The 20,328-nt window shown below is 38.3% G+C and overlaps 1 protein-coding gene and 1 long non-coding RNA gene across 2 annotated transcripts; both read left to right on the top strand.

Annotated features, from left to right (window-relative positions):
- Positions 1-4,043, top strand: LOC142082438 (uncharacterized). Its single transcript, XR_012673706.1, has 3 exons — positions 1-155; positions 2,861-2,882; positions 3,932-4,043. It is a non-coding gene; the product is annotated as an uncharacterized LOC142082438 (long non-coding RNA).
- Positions 4,044-6,992: 2,949 nt separating this feature from the next.
- On the top strand, positions 6,993-19,558 carry YIPF7 (Yip1 domain family member 7). The gene is made up of 5 exons (XM_075150549.1): positions 6,993-7,108; positions 8,137-8,303; positions 10,004-10,149; positions 14,590-14,771; positions 18,882-19,558. The coding sequence occupies exons 1-5, from the start codon at positions 6,993-6,995 to the stop codon at positions 19,042-19,044; spliced, it is 774 nt and encodes a 257-aa protein (XP_075006650.1). The 3' UTR covers positions 19,045-19,558.
- Positions 19,559-20,328: the final 770 nt, after the last annotated feature.

Raw genomic sequence — 20,328 nt, 5'->3', positions numbered from 1 at the left:
CCCTACCCACCAGTCCATGCTGCTCATAATTTTCCAAACCTCTACTAATTGTTGCTCTCCCAGCCCAAGGACTCCTTGTTGACCTGGTTGTTCTTCAGCCCACTCCATATACATCTCCTCTTGGCACATCACCATTCTGCGAAACACTTTCTGAGGTAGGGGAGCTAGAACTGCTCATAGTATTCAAGTTGTCAGAGAATTACAGATTTATACAGTGATATAATCATGATCTGTTTTATTGTCTTTTCCTTTCCTAATAATTTCTAACAATGGAATCATGTTTTTGACTGCTGATGAGTATTGATAAGTAAAACTAATAATGCAGGAACCCATAACGTCTCCCTTGTTTGTTCAAGCCTAACAAATTTGTTCAGCATAGAAAAGGAAAACAGTAATAGCTTTGGATTTCACTTTTTTTTTGGCCTCTTACCCACCCTCTGAAGACCTATCATAGGAAACAATTAGGATGTTACAGTAGATGTGTCTGAATCTTGTATGCATAAAATTCATTTAGCTGACACTTTATATAATGTAAATAATTAATTTGGTAAAAAATTATTTCATAGAAGTAGTAAATGGTATATTTCTTTGCAATTAAATTTTCTTGTCTTCTTTAGTAACATATTTTAATAATGTCCCACTTACAAAATTATTAATGGAGCCTGTAAATGTAAGTAATCAAGCTTAAGGCTTACTGAATTAATCCTTAATGTGATTAATTTTTACATTTGAAAAAAACTATAGAAAAATTGACAAATTACTATAATGGATTTGTTGTACTCATCAGTTAATTTTGAGTAATAAATACAGGGTTATATAGCTGATTCTATAGCCAGAATTCTATAGTCTTTTCTATCTTATCCCATTTAATCTTGTGCTATTTGTTTTTTTTTAAAAAAAAGGTTTATTACAAATTTTTAAAATATTTTAATGACCACATTTTGTCAAAAAAGCTGAAAATGAAAATGTAAACTTATGAAAACTGATGATATTTCATTTTTTCCTGCTTTGTCTATTTTTCTTTTCAGGAAAGATGGAGAAAGTAGGTAAAAGAAACCCTAGCAGTTTAGTTTAGAAAAAAGTTTTTAATTTCTTTTAGAAATTCTCACATTTTTCATCAACTCTTCATCTTTTTTATACACATCAGCTTCAAGTCTCATTTTCGTTTTTGATGATTAGACCTCATTCAAATTGTTTTTTCCCTAGGTTATTAACATCCTGTGTTCCTGTCAATCAAAGAAAGTTTACATTCTGTTCTAAAGCCTTGAGATGCAACAATTTATTTTTTCCCTATGTTAACGCATGCGTGACAGCCTTCTCTAATGTGGTGTGGCAATGATGGACTGAACATCAGGTACCTGAAGAAATGCTCAACTCAGGTGTGCCTTTGCTCAGTCTACTGACTTGTACCAGTAAATACTGACTGTGTGCTCCTTCCACACCGAACGTCAACATTTAATATTTGCTACAGCTATTGTGATCATGGACACATCCTTTTTTCCTAACCCCTCTCTGATCCTTTTCAGCCTTATAATTTTTTTCACCTCAGAATGGTTTGTTTAGTCTTCAAGCCTGCCCCTGAGTAAATTAATTTCTTATTCGTAGACTTTAAGACGAGGAAGGACCTGTGCTATCTAGTTTGTAGTCCTGGATAAACAAAGGTCCTGGAGCATTACCGAAATAATTCCCTACCTGAACTAAAATATAATATCTCATCTGATCATCAGATGTCCTATCACAGGAAACTTGCTAGCAGTGTTGGGAAACTGCTCTTGTGGTCGACTGCTGCTGTCACTGTGAAAATTTTCAAGCTCCTCTGCTCTTGAGTTTTATTTTACTGTTGACTAAGAGCTTCAAGGATCTTTTTTATTATTTGCTGTCTGTTTTATCCTAACAGATTCTGGTCAAATCACCCTGTGACTGGCTCTGGTTGGTAGATTTTACTTCGAAGTGTCTGCTAGATAAGGTTTATAAAGTTTCTGTCCTGTTAGACACCATTAGAAATCCTCCCCTCTTCTACAATTACATTCGAGACACATCAGATAGCACTTATTTAATCAGTATAATGGTTGTCCCATTAAGCAGTGATGGTTCTATATTTATTGACGCGAAATCAAGTAAAATGCCTTGTATAAATATAGGTCCTCAGTGGTTACCTTTCCCAACTACAAATCTTGTTAGAAAATAAAGTTTGAAATGAGCTAGTTTCCAAAAGCCCATGCTGATTGAATTCATCGATTCAGTTATTTATTATTTGAGCCCATAATTTGCTAGGATTAATCTCATGGTGACAGGCCAATAATTACTTAGGGCATCTCATTTAGCCTTTTACGAAATGGCGTATTTACTTAGTTTTGATCTTCTCAGACTTGCCTGTTGTTTCGCAACTCAACAATGTAGAAAGTTTTTGACCAGTTCTTCTAAAACTTTTAGATGCAGAGTTTTAAAATGTTGATTTGAGAATTTCTAATTAAATGTTTCTGTCTTTTTGTTTTATTGATCCCTTTACTTTTTCATCTGATAGGAGAATGGCAGAACTGGTATGATTCTGCCTGTTTCTAATACACTTGGACAGTCCTTGTTTCTATTGGTCACTTTTCTATCAACTACTTAATCATCTTCTTTTTATTTTTCAATCAATTGTCTGCATCATCCTTTCTAACTAGTATTATTTTTCTTTTTTGTATTTTAGATGTCCATTTATATGCCTACATACACAGAGATATTAACATAGTATATATGTATAATTCATGTGTAATATGTATAATAAAGAATATTATATTTTAATTTTATATATGGAGAGAAATATATATATGTTTCAATTTTAATTTCATTCTTCATATTTTTTTTTAATTTTCAGGTGGCTTTCTTTCCTAACTGTGGTATGTTAAACAGCTATTAAAATATTCTTCAACCATTCCCCACTACTAGTCATTGTATTTTTTTCTATTTAAATTCCTTCTCTGAAGTGCCCTCTCTTCCCAGTTCTTATCTGGCAGCCAGTATGCATATATGTATATATATATTTGTATGCAATCTATATATATGTATACAACTTTTTCTAATTGAAAATAGCAAAAGTAACCAAGTCAATTTTGTAACTAAAATAAACAGGTATAACCCTACCAAATTAGGACTTTTCTATGCCTAAAATTTTTTTTTTTAGTTACCTTCCTGAAGGACAGAAGTTAATCCTATATCATTCCCCCCCACTGATTTGGTATAAACAAGATCAAGCCATATTATCTAAACTGAGATGATTGGACATTATAGAGATTAGTAGTTTGCTAAGAACTGAAACTGAAAATTCACCTTGGTGGGTGCAGCAACAGGAATTGTTATTCTGGAAATGGCAGGAGAGAAATTTAACAGCATGAGGAAGGTTTGACAGTAACTGTAATAAATACTATAGTTAGATTACCCTTAAGTAGCAGAAACAGATGTTATATTTTTCTACTTCTCACCATCCTTCAGTTCTGGGGTCTTTTTTGGACATATATACTGAATGAAAACTTGGTTTACTTCATTTTTTCTTACGTAAAAATGCACCTATATTATAATTCTTTCATAGCATTGTAGGTCATGTACTAACAGGGCATGGTTATTCTCCTAATGAAATGGAAGACATTTGACCTTCAACCTCACAGAATTTAATATGCACCTGAGGCATAGATTAATGGCCTGATAATACATCCCATTTAATGTCCCGTTTCTTAAATTAACCAGACCAAGCTCTCATTGGGAATCTATCCAATAAATAAGTGGCAAAGGCAGCACCTATTATGACTGGTTAAGTACACATACTAAAGCATGTGTAAATAGAAAAGCTGTCTTTGAAGTTTAAAAACTATTTCGAAATCCATACTGTGCTACAAGTTTTCTAGTAGCCAGGGCTATAGAGCAGAGGTTCCTGATGTTCTATTCATAACAGGTCAGGTAACGAAAGGGATATCACTCTGAGCATTGCGTGAAAAAATTTAACCATGAATCTGATGTCTGCACATTCAATGAAGGCCCTCAAAGCGCGGAGCAGGGTTCCCTGTCTTTTAAGTAGAGACTTGCCCCGATCCTGGCGTGGTGGGTGCTGCACTGCAAGAGACTGCTTTGCAGATGGACGAGAGCTCCTGGAGAAGTGACGGGGCAGGGGGATGTGCCTGGAGAGGGGGGCCCTGGCCTTGGACCAGCGGATGGACCTGGCCCCGCGGTGCCTTCGCCTTCCCTCCCTCTGCTGTTGGGGTCCCAGGGAGCATCACGTTCTCCCCAAGAGGCACGCGACTGAAAGCTCCCTCTGCCAGCCACAAGGAACGGCTCTAAGGCCGCATGGGGCCCTTAGTCCGCACTGTGGAAACATCTGCTAGACACGTACCCTACTCATTTAACAGGTATTATTACATATTGTTAAAACTTTTTAATATCTAACAGCTCAGCTTATGAGGGCTCCATCAGGACCTTTGTATATACCTACTTAAGGAAGAAGCTCTAAACTACAATCTAGATTATTGGGTTGAAATATATAGAACAGTATTTGTTCATTTTGTTCTGCTTTCCCTGAAGATTGCTATTCTCTTCTGCTTGTTGTTGTTAGCTCTTGTTAAATGCTGGTCGTGATATTGACAGGTTGTGGGGGTTTTTTCCTTCATATGCATCTGTTCAAAGATCAAATTTAGAATCTTATAAATAGCACTAAGCTCATCCCTGTTGAAGCAAGAGGATATTTTAGGTATTCTCCAACATGTAAATTCAACAGACTGGAGTTTTCATCAAATATCTTAAAAAGTAAGTAACCTTAACTCCAACTTCTTTTGGAAAATAAATTTATCTTTTCTGAACTCTATTATACAGATTGTAGCTTACCTGGTTAAGTAATTTTTTAATTTCTTATAGTGACAACAAAGAACATTAAAGACTTACTGGAATTTAACTGTTGGGGTAGAGGTACCAGCTAAAGTTTTTTCAAACATTCCATGTAAAACCTTCATTGAACAAATGCATAACTGGTGTGCAATTCCAAATAAAACCACAGTAAATAGCTTAGTACAATTAATTTGTATTCATTCATAATTACCATGTAAAAATTATTTCTCTTCTAAATTTGGAAAGCCTGCATGTTTGGTCAGCAGTTAAGAAAATAATATAAGAATGACTTCTACTTTGAATGCTCTAGGTAAATGAAGGAATTGGGTCCCCACAGATTAGTCTGATTATGGGATACAATTTAGAAACTTTAATATGCAGCATTTCAAGGTCCCTCATGAAATACTAATCTTTATAACTTTTACCTTACAAAGAGATTTGCAAAGATTTTTTCCATAAGCAGGGTGTGTTTGGTAAATATAGAGGTAACTGTGAGAGTAACTGTGAGAGCAAAAGCATATTTTTGCGAATGGCATCTGGAAAGTTGGAAAAGAGGGCAAAAGTGAAGAAAACGGGAAATGTTAGGAGAGATGAATATCTTACATGAAAATGTAAGTAAATTGGATATGGTTATGGTTATCAGTCAGGTTATATAACTTCTCTGTGTGTTTTAAGAGTTTAACTACATAGATGCTAGCCAAGCGGTGAAACACATGCATACATCTATGCACGTACTGGCAAATCCTGCTCAGACTTTCGCCTAAATCACTGAAGAACTTTGGCTGGCAGGAGAGAGGGCTCAGGGGGATCTCAACCTAGCCACCTGATGGGAGGGAGTAAAGATGACAAAGCCAGACTTTTCAAAACCCGACTGGGCACGGCCCTGAGCAGCCTGCTGTCGGCGACCCTGCTCTGGGCGGGGGGTTGCAATCCCCCGAGGCACCTCCAGCCTCCAATTTGGTGGTTTGGGGACTCCCTGAACCCACGCACTGCTCTGAGCTGGTCTTTGCTCCACGTCTTTGCCGCCTGTGGCTCGGCATAAAGGTAACACTGAGGCGAAACAGGGTCTTCCTTAATCTCGTGGCTACTCTTACTCCAGGCATGGAATTACTTGTCTTGGTAGACCTGACAGTTTTGAAGCAGTTTTGTGGATTTACAGTTAGCCGTGTTAATGACATAGGAAGCACCTAGACCAAATCTAAGAATTAATAAAATACCTTTGCATTTTAAAACACTCTATAATGCCAAAAGGTACATGATGTTTTGCAGAATCAATGGGCTTCGTTTCTTATGCTGCTTATATCTGACGCAGAAAACCAGTCCTGCCTACACACAGGATATGGGAAGTGGGCCCAGTGTGTGCAAAATTCAAATAGTCACAAAACCAGGAATGACCCCATCCTAGATTAGTCACAATGTGGAAGGGAAAACAGACAAGTTGTTCCTTTCTTAGTCTAATCAGTCCGTAGCTACAGAGCTGAACTGTGGATCAGCAGGAATGAAAGACGTGTTTTAACGTGTTTTCTTTACTCTCCAATCATTCATATGCTGTCCTCTTCAAAGTCATGTAGCTAACCAGTGAGAATCTTTATCTATTATGGCAACTACAGTGTCCTTAAACAGAAATCACAAATTCTGTGAATATATTTGTATTTTTCTATTGTTTTATGATAGCCATATATAATATTGCAAAACATAAGTAGCTGAAAATAGTAATTGTTTTTGAAACCCAAAATACTTCTTAAAAACATTAATTTCTAACATTCAGACATGGCCACAATTTTTTTTTTGAAGTAGGAAAATGAATGTTTAAAACAATAGTTTACTTGATATATATCTTCTTTCAAAATTACTTACGTTATTTTTGGTAACACTAAAAAGGCAGGAAGTCTTGTATACCACTTGTAAATTAATATACAGTAATTAACGGTAACAGAAGATTAATTTCTTTTGTTATAACAAAAGAAAGGAAAGAGTCCATTTTTGTCACTTCCAAATTATCACAAGTTTCTACAGAGGATTCTCTTGAGTTTGTGGCTTTTGAGGTTTACCATTTTCATTTCAGTTTAGGACAGCATAGATATTGGCTTGTTCCAAAGGCTATTTTATTGATATTTACAATCATTTTTCCAACCAGAATGTCAAATTTCGAGCAGTTTCACTTCGACTTTTACCAGTCCAATTATACCATAGATGACCAGGAAGAAGGTTACAACAGTTATGGGTCTAACGAAAACCTCTATGGAAGCAGAAAGTAAGTATGCTAGAAAAAAGAAAAGAGAAAAAAGGCAACAAATCTCCAAGCTCAAATGAAATTAATGACAAAACCAGCACACAATTGCCAAAAAAGGATTGCATACTCAACACAGTGGAAGTTTCAGTGGAAAAATACAAGCCATAGCAGTACAAAGACAGGAAGAAATGTAGTATTTCATTTTTTTCTTGTATTTTTTAAACCTATTGGTGACTTCTGCCCCTGGAAGAGGGACGCTGAGGGAAAGAAGTTCTGAGAGTTTCCCCATAAGGAGATTTCGATGTGGTAGGAGGCTGGGTGTTGCTGCAGCTTCCCTCTTCAGCAGCTGATGGATCTGGCTGGCTTTGGGGCTTGCAGGAGCAGGAAAGAGCTTCAAGAGATCATCTAGACTTTCCCCAAGGCAGAGTTACTTATAACTGAGCCTTTCTTTATAAAGGATTGGGTTTCGTGCTACTTTTTTATGTAGAGATGTTACAGGTTGTTTACTGAATTGGAGTGACTGAGTTATGTGGATTTTAGGGCACATATTGCTACAAATTCTTTAAGGTCCTTCTCAGATTCAAGGGGAAAAAAAAAATCTAAATACACGGCTCTTTCATTAGCAGTATGGACATATCTGAGGAATGTCACCAGGCTGCTTGGTGGAAAAGTCAGGAGTGCCTAAATTTGTGGGTGCCTTCACAGCTCCTAAATTCCCTTTCCCCTCACTCCCAGCCCCGGGGGCCTGCGCTGTGGCGTTGCCTGAGCTGGATGGGCACAGAAGTGGGTGCGATGGGCTGCAACGTGCTGGCAGGCCAGCAGGGAGCCCTGCCTGGTTTCAGAGGGGGTTGCAGTGAAGGGGAGCAAAACCATGGTCAGCAGCTCGGCATTCACTACACACGGTGGATACAGCGCCCGGAAAATTTCCAGGTTCCCCAAATTGAAAATAGGTGAAAATTTAAACCATGGTACAAGGTGAGCAGCTCTAAGCTGTTGCAAACTTGCTCATTGCAGTTACTTGTTTTGCTGTGATTTGCTTCTTGTCCCAGGAGCCAGAGAGGAGAGCCACCTCCAGCCAGTGCTTTTGCCCCATCGGAAATGCTTCTGTCCTCTCAGAGTTACACGGGTCAGATTTTGCAGCCAACGTACAGTCCTGACACTCTCTCTCATCTTAGTTACGCCGAGGGATTTGACGAGGAACCTCCTTTGCTAGAAGGTAAAAATAAAACCACGGACAGTGTGCGTGGTTCCTGGAGGTGCCTATGTTTTGCTTTGCCAGCTAGTGGTAGCCACTAGAGAAACTGCAGCAGAGCTGCCAAGCCTGGCTGGGCGAGCTTCAGCCAACAGCCCCTGGCCCCCAAACCTACCTCTTCTTATTTGAATTCACCATGGATTCATTCAGCCTTATGGCATACATAGCATATACTTTACTACCACTAGATGACAGCATAATAATAAGTTTTGCATTCAAATTTCCAAATATTTTTTCCACTCTGTGTTTATCCTGTATACATATTGGAATTTCTATAATTAATAAATACTGATAATAATCCTTTTTGCATACCTAGTAATAAATGTAATAGTTTGAAGATACTAAATAGCTTGTTTCAGTGTGAAAGAAATTGAGAAAGCTGCTTTCATCTTTAATTAGTTGATCATTTAACTACATGAACAATATCATTCTTTATGATGATTGAACCATTCTAATGCTAGCGGCTAATTTTGTAGTTTACAAAATACTTGTGCTATATTAAAAAAAATCGAAGAATTTGTTTGTGATTATTTCAGCATAATGTAAAAAGAGCATATTCAGCCTGCTTTTGCATACTGGAAGGCAAGTAGATTTTTCACTGCTTAAAAGATACTCCTACTGCCTTAAAAACAGCAAGATCACTCCGTTTGATATAGATAACTGCTAGATCTTTACCTCTCAGACCTCCAAGCATTTAACTCCACAGGCAGCCCACTCTATGAAAAGGATGTTGAAATACAACTGCTTCTGATCCTCAGGGCTTCAGAGATGTTCATATCTGTGTACCAAATAAATCTGACCAAAGACACACATTTTAATCCACAACAACTTTATATAATGTTTTGGCTCAGCTCAAGGTGCTGGATCGGTGGAATACGGTGAAGACTTGGCTTTCCAAACAGATCTAACACATTGTCAGTCTCAGTAATTCTGGCACCCAGTCCTGAACCTAACTTTTCCCTTGCTGGAGCATCTCAGGGGAGATGATTACTCTTGCAAGCTGAAGTGTTTCTGCAGATGTTACAAGAGAAATCTTTGCCCCAGTAAAGTTAATGGCAGAATTCCCATTGACTTTAATGGGGAAGAATGTTGTTCTCTTTCTAGGGGTCCTCAGTAATTACTTTTTAAATGCAAAAAAAACCTTACAAAGCACTGCACAAAGTATTATTAACTTGCCTTGAAGGGAAGAATGTCATTTTTAAGTGCCTCTGGCAGTTCAGGCTTAAGACACATCTCTTGTCAGATTTGCCAGAATTAAAGCATATATCTCTGTCCTCAGTGTTCTAGAGTATCTTGAATTCTGCAGTTACTGTTAATTAGCATATTTTTCAACATCTAAGTTAGTGTGGCATTAGACATATGTGTTTTAAATATAGGAAAAACAAATATTAACTCAAAAATGCTGAGGACGTTTTTTGGTTCACTGCCTAAAATTTGATTTAATAAATTAATATTCCAATTTAGAATCAACGCTGACTCTCAAATATACTGCGTATATAGCGGGGACAGCATGTTCCTGCTACAGAATACGTCATCCTACACTATTATCCTCATTAAAGTGATTAATTTGTTTGCTTGTTTGGGGTTTTGTGGTAGCTAATGGGTTTCTGTAAAAGTGTTGTTTTCTTGTGAGCAATTAACAATCCTGGAATTTCTTGTTGCAGAACTTGGGATCAATTTTGAGCATATATGGCAAAAAACATTAACAGTTCTAAATCCAATGAAGCCTGCAGATGGCAGCATTATGAATGAGACAGACCTCACCGGACCCATGGTTTTCTGTTTGGCCCTTGGAGCAACGTTGCTGCTGGTAGGATGTGGCAGATATCTTGCTGGATTTCTTTTCTCACAAGTGATAATGCATGTGAAGTTGCAGAATATGTAGCACTGCTGCCGTTTGTTCTGAGATGATACATTAAAAAGTCTCCTTGCTTTGAAAGTACCCACATAAAGTTTAAATGTAATATAGATGTAATACAGGTGAAGTGATGTATTAATTCCAGTGGAAATAAAAGACCAAGTCATTTTTTGGGGTGGGGTTTAATATGAACAAAGGACAGATCTGTGCAGTGTATATCCTGGAGGGGCTCTGAACGCCCGAAGCGTGGCAATGTGTGCTAGGTAAGGATGTAACATTGAGGTTTTAAAGGAGGAAATAAAAAAGCATAGCAGACCAGGCCAGTTTTTCTGACACACTGTTTTCTAATTATCTAATTATCTTCTCTCAATGTTACTTGGGGGAGGACAAAGATATCAAAAAATTATCTTTATGTAACTAAAATAATTTGGAAAAGGAAGTGGAAACAGCCTATTCCCTCCTGCCTCAAATTTGCAGTACCTTCCTATAAATTTTGCTAGTGCTTTCTTAGTTTATATTCTTTTTTTACATCATCTGCTAAACAAAATATGGTAGCCTGTGTTTAACCTCTTTCCTCTTTATGAATATAGCTTTCCTATAGGAGGAGAGTTGAACAGGGATTGTGCGCTACTCCTAAATTCATCTATTTATCACTGACAACAGGGGCTCTCCAGTGCTGCTGAAGTACAGCTCTGATTGTCGGCAGCAATTTATCAGACAGGGATAAGGTGGGACCATTCTGGGAAGGGCTTTACTGCTCTAGCAACTGAGGTGGGAGAAACGGGGCTCTAACTCTCCATTTCCTCTGTGATAAATAGTGCTGAATCAGGGGACTCTTGCAAGTTCTTACTCAATTTGTAATGTCAGTGCAGTACCTTGAATGTGCAAACTGCAATATAAGTGGCAAGTGTTATTATTATTTATGTCCCTATAAAAATAAAAATCCTTTAAAAAGGTGGAAGCAGCAGGAGGAAGGGGAATAAAAGGAAAAGAAGGTGGGGAGCTGGAGAAGACAGGCTATTTTCCACCTAGAGAAATAAAGATATGAGGGGAATAAAAGGAGAAAGTGTTGAATTGATTATAATCAGGAAAATGGTAGGAAAGCTGGAAGAATGAATGTAAAAAAAAGGTTGCTGTTGATTTTGCTTCCTGGCTAGCCAACAATTATAATGAATATTAAACTACTATTATTGAAATAAAGTACTTTAATTACCGTATTTATGCTAGGATATTAAGCGTTTTAAGTATCATTAGAAAAACAACTATTTTCAATGCTCCAGTTTTAGGTCAGCACAACTCCTCTGATACAACCTAGTCTTTTTGTGCCCCAACTTCACACCAGTAAATCTATGGGATGTCCATGGGCCATCTTATAAATTCAGGCTGCTCGTTTTATCTCAGATGCATTTGAATACTAAAGTGGCTCTTCAGCTGTGTAAGCTATGATATCCTCTGTACTTGAACAATTCTCTTCTAATAGCATGAGGAACATAATTTGGTTGAGAGCTTGTTTCCAAAAATAATTTATAAATTTTATTTAGTTTCAGCTTTTTAACTATGGAAAAATATGCAAAGATATTCTTCAAATGGTAGCAGTTCTTTCAGAGCACAGAGAAAAAGAGGAAAGAATTGTTAGCCTGGCAGCAGGACTTGATCTTCCTCATACTGGTGTAAAACAGGACAACTCCATTGCAGGTAGAGAAACAACGGCAGTGCGAAAGTTAGCAGAAGCCCAAGTCTCAGATGCTTTGCATTTTACATAGTCATTCGTATGAAATCAGACTTCCCCATCCACTTAAATTAAGGATAGTAGTACCCACTCTAGGCGGATGCAAACGAGCGCACGAAGTTTGACTTTCCTCTAACCTTGTTCCTTCCACAGGGCAAATTTAGCTCTTTCCATTCATCAAAGCCTGCCAGACTAATCAAGCCTGATTCTGGTTTTGCTTACATCACTGTGAATTGGGAGTATTCCCGTGTGTATGAGTCAATATATTTACATATGTTAAGAAAGACTAGAATTGGAACCAACATGTTCAGCTGCTTTTTTTTGCTCTCTCATTCTCCTGCACCACAAACCAAACATTTCACCAGGTGGAGATTTCAGTCAGCTGCTAGTGCTGGTGCTCCCTTCATCACTGTCTCAGTAATTTCTTAATCTTAAACTAAGCTGCTAAATAGTGCTGAGTGGAATAATTAAATACACTGAAACAAACAGTCAAAAAGCTTGGAGTTGTTGTTGCATCTGTTTGAGACAGAGCTTTTCTTAGCTGGTCTATAGTAAAGGCAGCCCCAAACTGTTGCGGATGTTAAACTTCCTACAAATCTTTAATGACTGAAATTGTAATTGATAATAATCTGAGCTAGTATTGCTCTCCACGCTATCTGTAGCTATCATTAATTTTATTTGGTGAAGCAATTTTTCCTTATTATTTTATACCAGTAGTATGCAAATGCCAGCAAAGGACTTCTTAGGCTGTTAGTTCAGGAATAGAGTATTCCTTTACAGTGGAATGCACTGGCGGGGAAAAGGCCAACGCTTGGGATGTTGTGAGGATAGAAGCAACCTGGCTGTACCTGACCTAACCTTGAGGACTGGAACCAGAGGAGAGCTCAGCAATGAGCCAGATCAAGCTGAAAACAGGATAACGGTGCTGATGTAGAGGCAGGTCTTATTAACTGAGGCTGCCTTTCACTAAGCCTGCACCGCTCTCCAGCTGGAGCTGGTGAGCTGTCAGAATCAGCAACGTTAGGACTTTCAGGCTGTGTCATCTCTAGATTAGGCTCCCTCCACTGTGTTGCTTTACATCTGTCCAGCTCAAATACTGCTGGCATCCAGGGGTCAGTTTCCACCGAAATGGATACAGGAAGCAGAGGAGCAGGGTCCTCAAAGATAGTTGGTTTCCCCCAGGTTTTATTAAAAGGTATGGATGAGTAAAGTAGGAGATCTTCTCACTCCTCCCTAACCATCGTGGAAGAGATATTGCAAACCACGAAAAAAGCTTCAATAATATTTCCACCTTACCCATCACAAAAGAATCCAACCTTAAGCTAAAAAATTATTAGGAAACTGGGACCCTCTATTAGTTTTGATTCTCATGTGGTTTATCATATGCAATATATAATGTGGGCAATATATAGACGTGTGTACGCACAAACACACCTGTGTTTTAAGTATGTATATACATATTGTTATGTGTTAGGAAGGTGATGCATTGTGGCCCTTCATTTGGGAAGTTTATTCCATGATCCTTAGTTAAGGGTTGAGTCCCAGGTTTGAGCTTTCTTCTTCACAAACGCTTGTCATCTTTAGGATACAAAGTTTCAACACAAAGCAAACAAAACCATCTTTATCCTAATCGCAGTTTATTTCTGATGTACAAATGTTTATTTCTGACGTACAGATGTGAAAATGACAGTATTGCATAGCCAACATTCAGTATTTCATTTGTTAGAAGCTTGAATAGGGAGAAACAATATTTGACAGTCTTTTGTGAGTGTTCATTTTTGGGAGTGAACAATGCCCTCATGCCTGGAGGTGATCCTTCAAAATGATGGCAGGAGATGAAGAAATCGGTGGTGCTGTGGCCACTGTTGCCTGTTGTACTAACTTTGTGTATAAATTAGAAAACATCAGGCTCCAGGCTGTCAGGCTGGTACCTTTCACAGGCACTAAATTCACACAAAAGAGTAAAACCTGGAAGGAAAAAACACCTGGGGAATTTTTCATTCGTTGGAACAAAAAAAGAACACAAGCTGACAGTTACTACTAAAGTTTATGTTGAAATGAACATGTTGTATTGATCTAACCACAGAGATGTGTCTTTTTCAAGGTAGTCAAGGGGAAGAATGGACACATTTACCCTGAAAACCAGCATACTTTCAGCAAAAATTTACTTATTTTTTGCAGGTCTACTTAAAGCTGGAGGTTTGTAATAAAATGTGAAGCATATCATCAAGTAAGTGGGGTCATCATTTTACTTAGGACACTTTTCCACAACCCCATCCATGCACACCTATTGGAGAGATTTTTCCTGACACTAAAATGTGCTTTTCATAATTTCTTTTCAGTTTGTTACCAGTTAGACCTTCCCAAGTCTCCCCAACCAATTTCTGTCCTATTCAGAGCCCAATGACAGTAAGACTGAGAATCAGCCTTATAACTTTTAACTTAGCGACAAGCACATTCTCATAATCATACCTTGGAATTTTTTGATGCAAAAATCACCCAAAAGCATCAGCTGTGGTTTACAGTTGAACTGATGTAGGCGAAGCGGAGAGAGAGTGTCAAAGAAAAAGTAACAAACCTAGTGCTTGCCTTCTGTCTTCTCCCACCACTTTGCGATCACTTGTTCACTTCTGATGCTTCATGCTTACTCATATTTATTCCAGGCAGGAAAAGTTCATTTCGGCTATGTGTATGGCATGAGCGCCATTGGGTGCCTTGCTATGCATGCCCTACTGAACCTGATGAGCGTCCCAGGAGTCTCGCATGGCTGCGTTGCAAGTGTCTTGGGCTATTGCCTGCTGCCCATGGTGATCCTGTCCTCTTCTGCTGTCGTCTTCTCGCTACAGTAAGTACCAGTCTATGGCAATAGGAATCATATAGAGGACAGTAAGTCGGAAGGCTGTTGTTATGCAAAACATTTGGTAAATGTAGTGAATTTTGGCTTCTGAAACTGTGAAGAAAAACACCATTTTGTTTGTGTGTGTAGGTGGAAATGGACAAAACTGGACTGTGTTTGAGAGGGGTGATATATCTTCATTTTAATATGAGTCCTTAATTCCACTGTTTCCTACTTGGACTGAGAGTGCCTTTGATTTTTGCAGCAGCCTCAGATGTGATTTTTGTTTTGCAGAGCCAACAGTGGCCAAACTCAGGTATCAATTTTAAAAGCGACTGCCAGACTTTGGTTTTATATAGCTGGTTCTCCTGTTCCTTTTTTGTTCATGGTATCAGGGTCCCATCCTTATGCTTCCTTTCCTTTTGTAGACTGACTTCTGTGTGACAGAATGAAATAATCCAGCAACCCTTAATGATTTGGAGCATTAGAATAAGTGTTTAAGATGTAGTAGAGTCGTACACTCTGAGGTATAGTTGTGGTGTAATTGCAAACCTGAAAATAACTGAAAACTTTGAAAAACCAAATGTGTGGTGGCATATGTATCTGTGCGTGTGTGGGGGGGTGTTCAGTAATATGCCTATGAATAGGAAATTTGCCTGCAAGCCTTTTCTTCCTCCTCATTCAGTAAGCCTTTTGAGATCCAGACTGTGCTTACCTCCCTGTTCACATACAGCAAAGTACAAGAAAGCTCCAGGTCTTGCCTGAAGGTCTTGAGCAGTACTTTTATCCGTCATTAACACGTTATTAATAATGGTTCCCCTCCTTAGTCTTTGTTGTTCACTCACATTTTTAACTCTCCAATCTGTAACATATGGGACTTGGCAGCTGATGAGTAAAAAAGTGCCCCTCTTGTTTCCTTTGGAAAAGCAGCAATTTTATACATGTATATATTATTTTTTAAGGAAATTATGTAGTGGGATGAAGAATTTGGCACAATCCTTGTTGCACGTTTCTGTGGAGCTATGATGGGTTAACCTGACCATATTCCATGTATTAAAGTGTTTCTGAGCTGTCCTTGATGAGATGAACAGTAGTGACACTGAAGAAGCCGTTTATTCTCTGTTCTCCTACACTTGCCATATTTTCTTGATTAACCTGTTTAATAATCCACCCTAATAAAAGGTGCAGATACCTAATCGTAGGACAGATGGGGCGAACTCCAAACCAGCTGTTACAACTCGCAGGGTACGGTTGTCTGTACAAGGAATCCCCAAGCACACGCCGCACATTTGTAAAATGCTGCGCATTTGCAGAAAGCACGTCTTTTGAAAATTTATAAATACTAAACTGTGATAGCCTTTACAAAATTAAACCATTATTTCTGAAATTAATTGATAACATTAATTGCCTATGTACAGGATTCTGCAGTCCTTTCTCATTCACTATATGAAACTGCTTGAACACAGCAAGTACCAAGATTAACTATTACAAACATGCTATTAAAATTAAGTGGCAACTTTTAAATCTAGCATACATTTCATTATTTTTAATTTAAAAACTTATTTGTAATGGCAGAGGAAAAACAGCAATACATTCATGATTTTTTTTTAATATTTGTAAAAATGTTATTTCTGTCTATTTCAAAATGTGAAGAACTAACTTCAATGTTTGTTTTCACAGAAAATATACGTAACATAATGCTCAGATCTATTGCAAAGATACATACTAATCCAACATTTTTTAATTTTCATTATTAGCTATTTTACTGTAACTGAATAAAGCATAATATGGAACGTCATGGGTGCTGAATAGCACCAAAGAGAAAACCAGTTCTCTTATGCAAACTTGCGTGGAACCAGATTTGTTTGTGCCCATCTATGCTGATATCATGTCTGAGCCCAAGCTGATTAAGTCTCCTTTTGGGGAGAAACTTCAGCAGACTTTTTTCCTGGAAAAAACAACAATTCTTTACTATCAAATCCCTGAACAGAGTGGTCAAGCCACTTCCTTGACTGAACAGTGAAGTGAGTGTAAGAATGGAGAAAGGAATTCTTAGACCCAGCCGATGCAAAGGACCCATTTGGTGACCGCATCTGCAGGTTGTGAGAGAGGAGTGGAGAGAGTCCACTCGTGTCTGTCCCCCCAGCGCAATCTCATGCCAGTCCTCTTGGTCACTGTGAGCATGACATCTGCCTTTTGCCCCTCTCCCATGCTTGAGGATTTGGCCCTCATGGACATGCCAGACACAAGCTCTCTGCTAAAGCTAAACCATTCCTTTTGGCAGTAACATGCTGTTAGATCAGGGACTGAATTTATAAGTGCACAGAAGTATCTCTTGGCTCCAATATGATTTTATGTCACCTTTCCATCCTGCTCACTGCCAGCCCTGGAACAAACCATGAGAGGCTATTGGACTTCAGTGCAAGGCAGAACAGCCACAGCTGTCAATTGTACTGCCTTGTGATAGCCACCCTAAAGAGTTATTATACTAGCTGAATATTGTCATCGCACAGTACGTTCCTGTTACGTCCCATCCCTCTGCCAGCATTGGTACCTGCTCAAAAAGCCATCCCATACCAGCTCTGAATTTCTGGCTAGCTGTTTAAGTGAGCATCTTAGCACCTCCACTTGGAGCAGAGGCCAGGAACTTGGTTCACAGAGTCCAGTGTAATTTCCTGAATGCCACTGTATAGGTTTAAAGAACACTTAAAATGAGGATATTAAATCACATAATCTTTAATGTTTTATTTTTAACAGGTTGAGGTTGCAATGAGGTGCTGAGTCACCTTAAAATCAATTCTCTCCTTCCTCCCCCAAAGTCCCAAGAGCTGACAACACAACTCCTTATTGACCTGGAGACTAGATTGTCAAGAAACGAACTATTTTATGTAATGTGATTGCATTAAATAAACTAAGTCAATTAAAAGTAAGGAGAGCTTTACTCATCATGGCTTAATTGCAATAATAATATTAGTGGAGATTATTTCTGATAAATGGACTGAAGTAAGTATATGTAGTCTGTTTATCACTTCTGGTTCTGTTTTGGTGATACTTTGGAAAAGTGGGGCACCAGGAAGTCCTTTAGCAAGTGGCAGAGGTTCATTCATTCTCCACGTCCTTGAGACTGACACAGCCAAAGCGTGTAATGCAGACGATCTCATTATGTACTTCAGCAGCGTATGACGCACGTGATCTCATGCATTTTTAGAGAAGGAGGCTGCAAACACAGAGTGCAAATAAAGCATACGTGAAACATTATTTATGGGCAAGATTTTGTTCCTTCAAGGTTTAATAGTGAGCTATCTGTAATCTGCAGGAATATTTTAGTGGGTTTTTGACTGTAGTCCCACAATCATCAGTTCTCCAGGCCACCCTGCGCCTGAGAGGTGGCAGAATGTAACTTCAGAAGGGCTCAGTTGTCACCACGGGGCAGTGTGGAAAGCCACCAACCTTTAAGTGTGCAGAGAAGGCACCAGGATGAGCAAAATATTTTTTTCTCAGTGGTTCTTTTCCCATCCTTTACTTTCTACTCAATGTGCACCCTTTTTTAAAAGCTTTCTCCTGGGAGGCAGTCAACACCCTTCTGCATGGTCAGCTGCAGTGTAATTCTTTAAGAGCCTCATTGCCTCTCCTTGGAGGCCGAGGCACACTTAAAACCTGTGCCACGTGTTGCAAAAATGCAACCTCTCCAGCTCATCAGGCTGCCTGATGGAAGATTGGGTCTGTAGTGTCATTTTAGATCCTAACAACTTCTACAAGATGGTTTTGGCTGCAATAGGATCTTTGCTAACTTTAAAATTGAACTTCAGCTGCTGCATCTACTGGAGCCCCGAAGATTTTTTTGGAAATGCACTTGTCCTTTTAGCAGTACTGCTGATGAAGCTGCTGCTTTTATCCGTGCTGAAGAAATTACCTTTTTGTTTCCTGTTACTATTTTAATTTGTTTCTCAGGCTTGACTTTCATTATGTCAGTCAGTTCTTGGTTCTTCCAGTGACTGTTACCTTATCAATAACAAGTTGCTAGACATGAACTTGAGTTTGGTAAGATTTAATGCTCCATTTATTAACAAGTGGATTCTGTCGTGTTTCTTTTGGTTTTTGTTTTTTTTTTCCTCCTAGGGGGATCCCAGGAACTTTGTTAGCTCTGTTTATTATTGGATGGTGCAGTTTGTCAGCCTCCAAAATTTTTACCTCTGCATTGGCTATGGAAGGACAGCAGCTTCTCATTGCGTACCCGTGTGCTTTACTCTACGGACTTTTTGCACTTCTAACGGTTTTCTGAGATGTATTTTCTGGTAGCCTTATTACAGTCTGTTTATGGTTGTTGGAGGGGCAAGGGGTTATTTACTTATTTTTAGATTGCCTAGAGTTGCATTACGTTCCATTAACAAAATTAGATTACATGACTTACCTTTTATTTGCCTAATGGCTGATAATGAAATAAAAAATCAAGCTAACAGGTAGATGACTGCAATAATGGTGTTTTGAAAGTCTTACAGCTTAAAGAAAAACATTTGTATTGAGAAGGTAGTAAAAGTGAAAAAATATTAAATAAATGATAATTTTAAAAAAAAACCTTTTCTGAGTGTTTAATATATAATACATATACTAGAGAGTAACTGGAAAGCAATAATGGAAATATTTAATAGACCTAGTAAATCAAGTGAAAATACAAATGTATTTGTTTCAGAAAAAAACAGATTGCCATCTTGTATGATTACTAATTAATAACCAGAATTTATGCGTGTGGGTTTGGGTTTTTTTAACAGAAGAGTGAGTGGCCTTGCTTTGTGATGTTGAAGAATTGTCCAAGAACAGGTTGCTACAACAGAGGGAGGAAACGAGGAATGTCATCTTGTTTTGTTTTTTTTTGAGAGGTGTTGCTGTCCAAAACACTATTGTATTGTTTGTAATGTACAGTAATGCTATATTTTAAAATTGCCACTAAACCACCACCTGCTCTCATTGCAGAAAAGCACCACACGAAGCAAAGGCAACTCCTAAAAATGTCTCCTGAAAGACAGAACTGTATTTGAGCAAGCAAAATACAAATCTCCACAATTTTATCTGCCCCCCAAAAAATCTGGTTGCTGCTTTTAGTTTTACAGGAACCTAACATTTTTATAACAGCAATGAAGCACGGAATGCACAAGATGATATTTCAAAATATAATATTAGAAGTATCAAGCCATTAAGAGGAAATGGAGATGTGTGTGCAGTGATAACGAGCAAAATCCAGTAGGCAGTGGTAGAGAAAATGAATGTAGCTGTAGAAAGGGCTTGGGAAAAGAAATAGATGAAATAAAGGGAAATGTGAAGGTAATAAATGGCAGCAGATTATTTCATCAGTGTTTTAGGGTGTCTCCCTTCTTGATGAATATTTTTACCATCTTGATTATCCTCCAATTTATTCATTATTTTGAACTCTTCAGTGAAACGCCTACAAAATATTTCTCTCTCTAGACAGAGGACCACTGATTCTGTGAGAGAGGGTCCTGCTACTGCAAGCACTTATGCAGAAGCAAAAACTGCTCAAGAATACGTAAAATTAATTGTCTTCCTAATC

This window comes from Calonectris borealis, chromosome 4 (assembly GCF_964195595.1).
Source record: "Calonectris borealis chromosome 4, bCalBor7.hap1.2, whole genome shotgun sequence".
NCBI classification, from domain to species: domain Eukaryota; kingdom Metazoa; phylum Chordata; class Aves; order Procellariiformes; family Procellariidae; genus Calonectris; species Calonectris borealis.
This window is presented reverse-complemented; position numbering and strand designations above follow the sequence as displayed.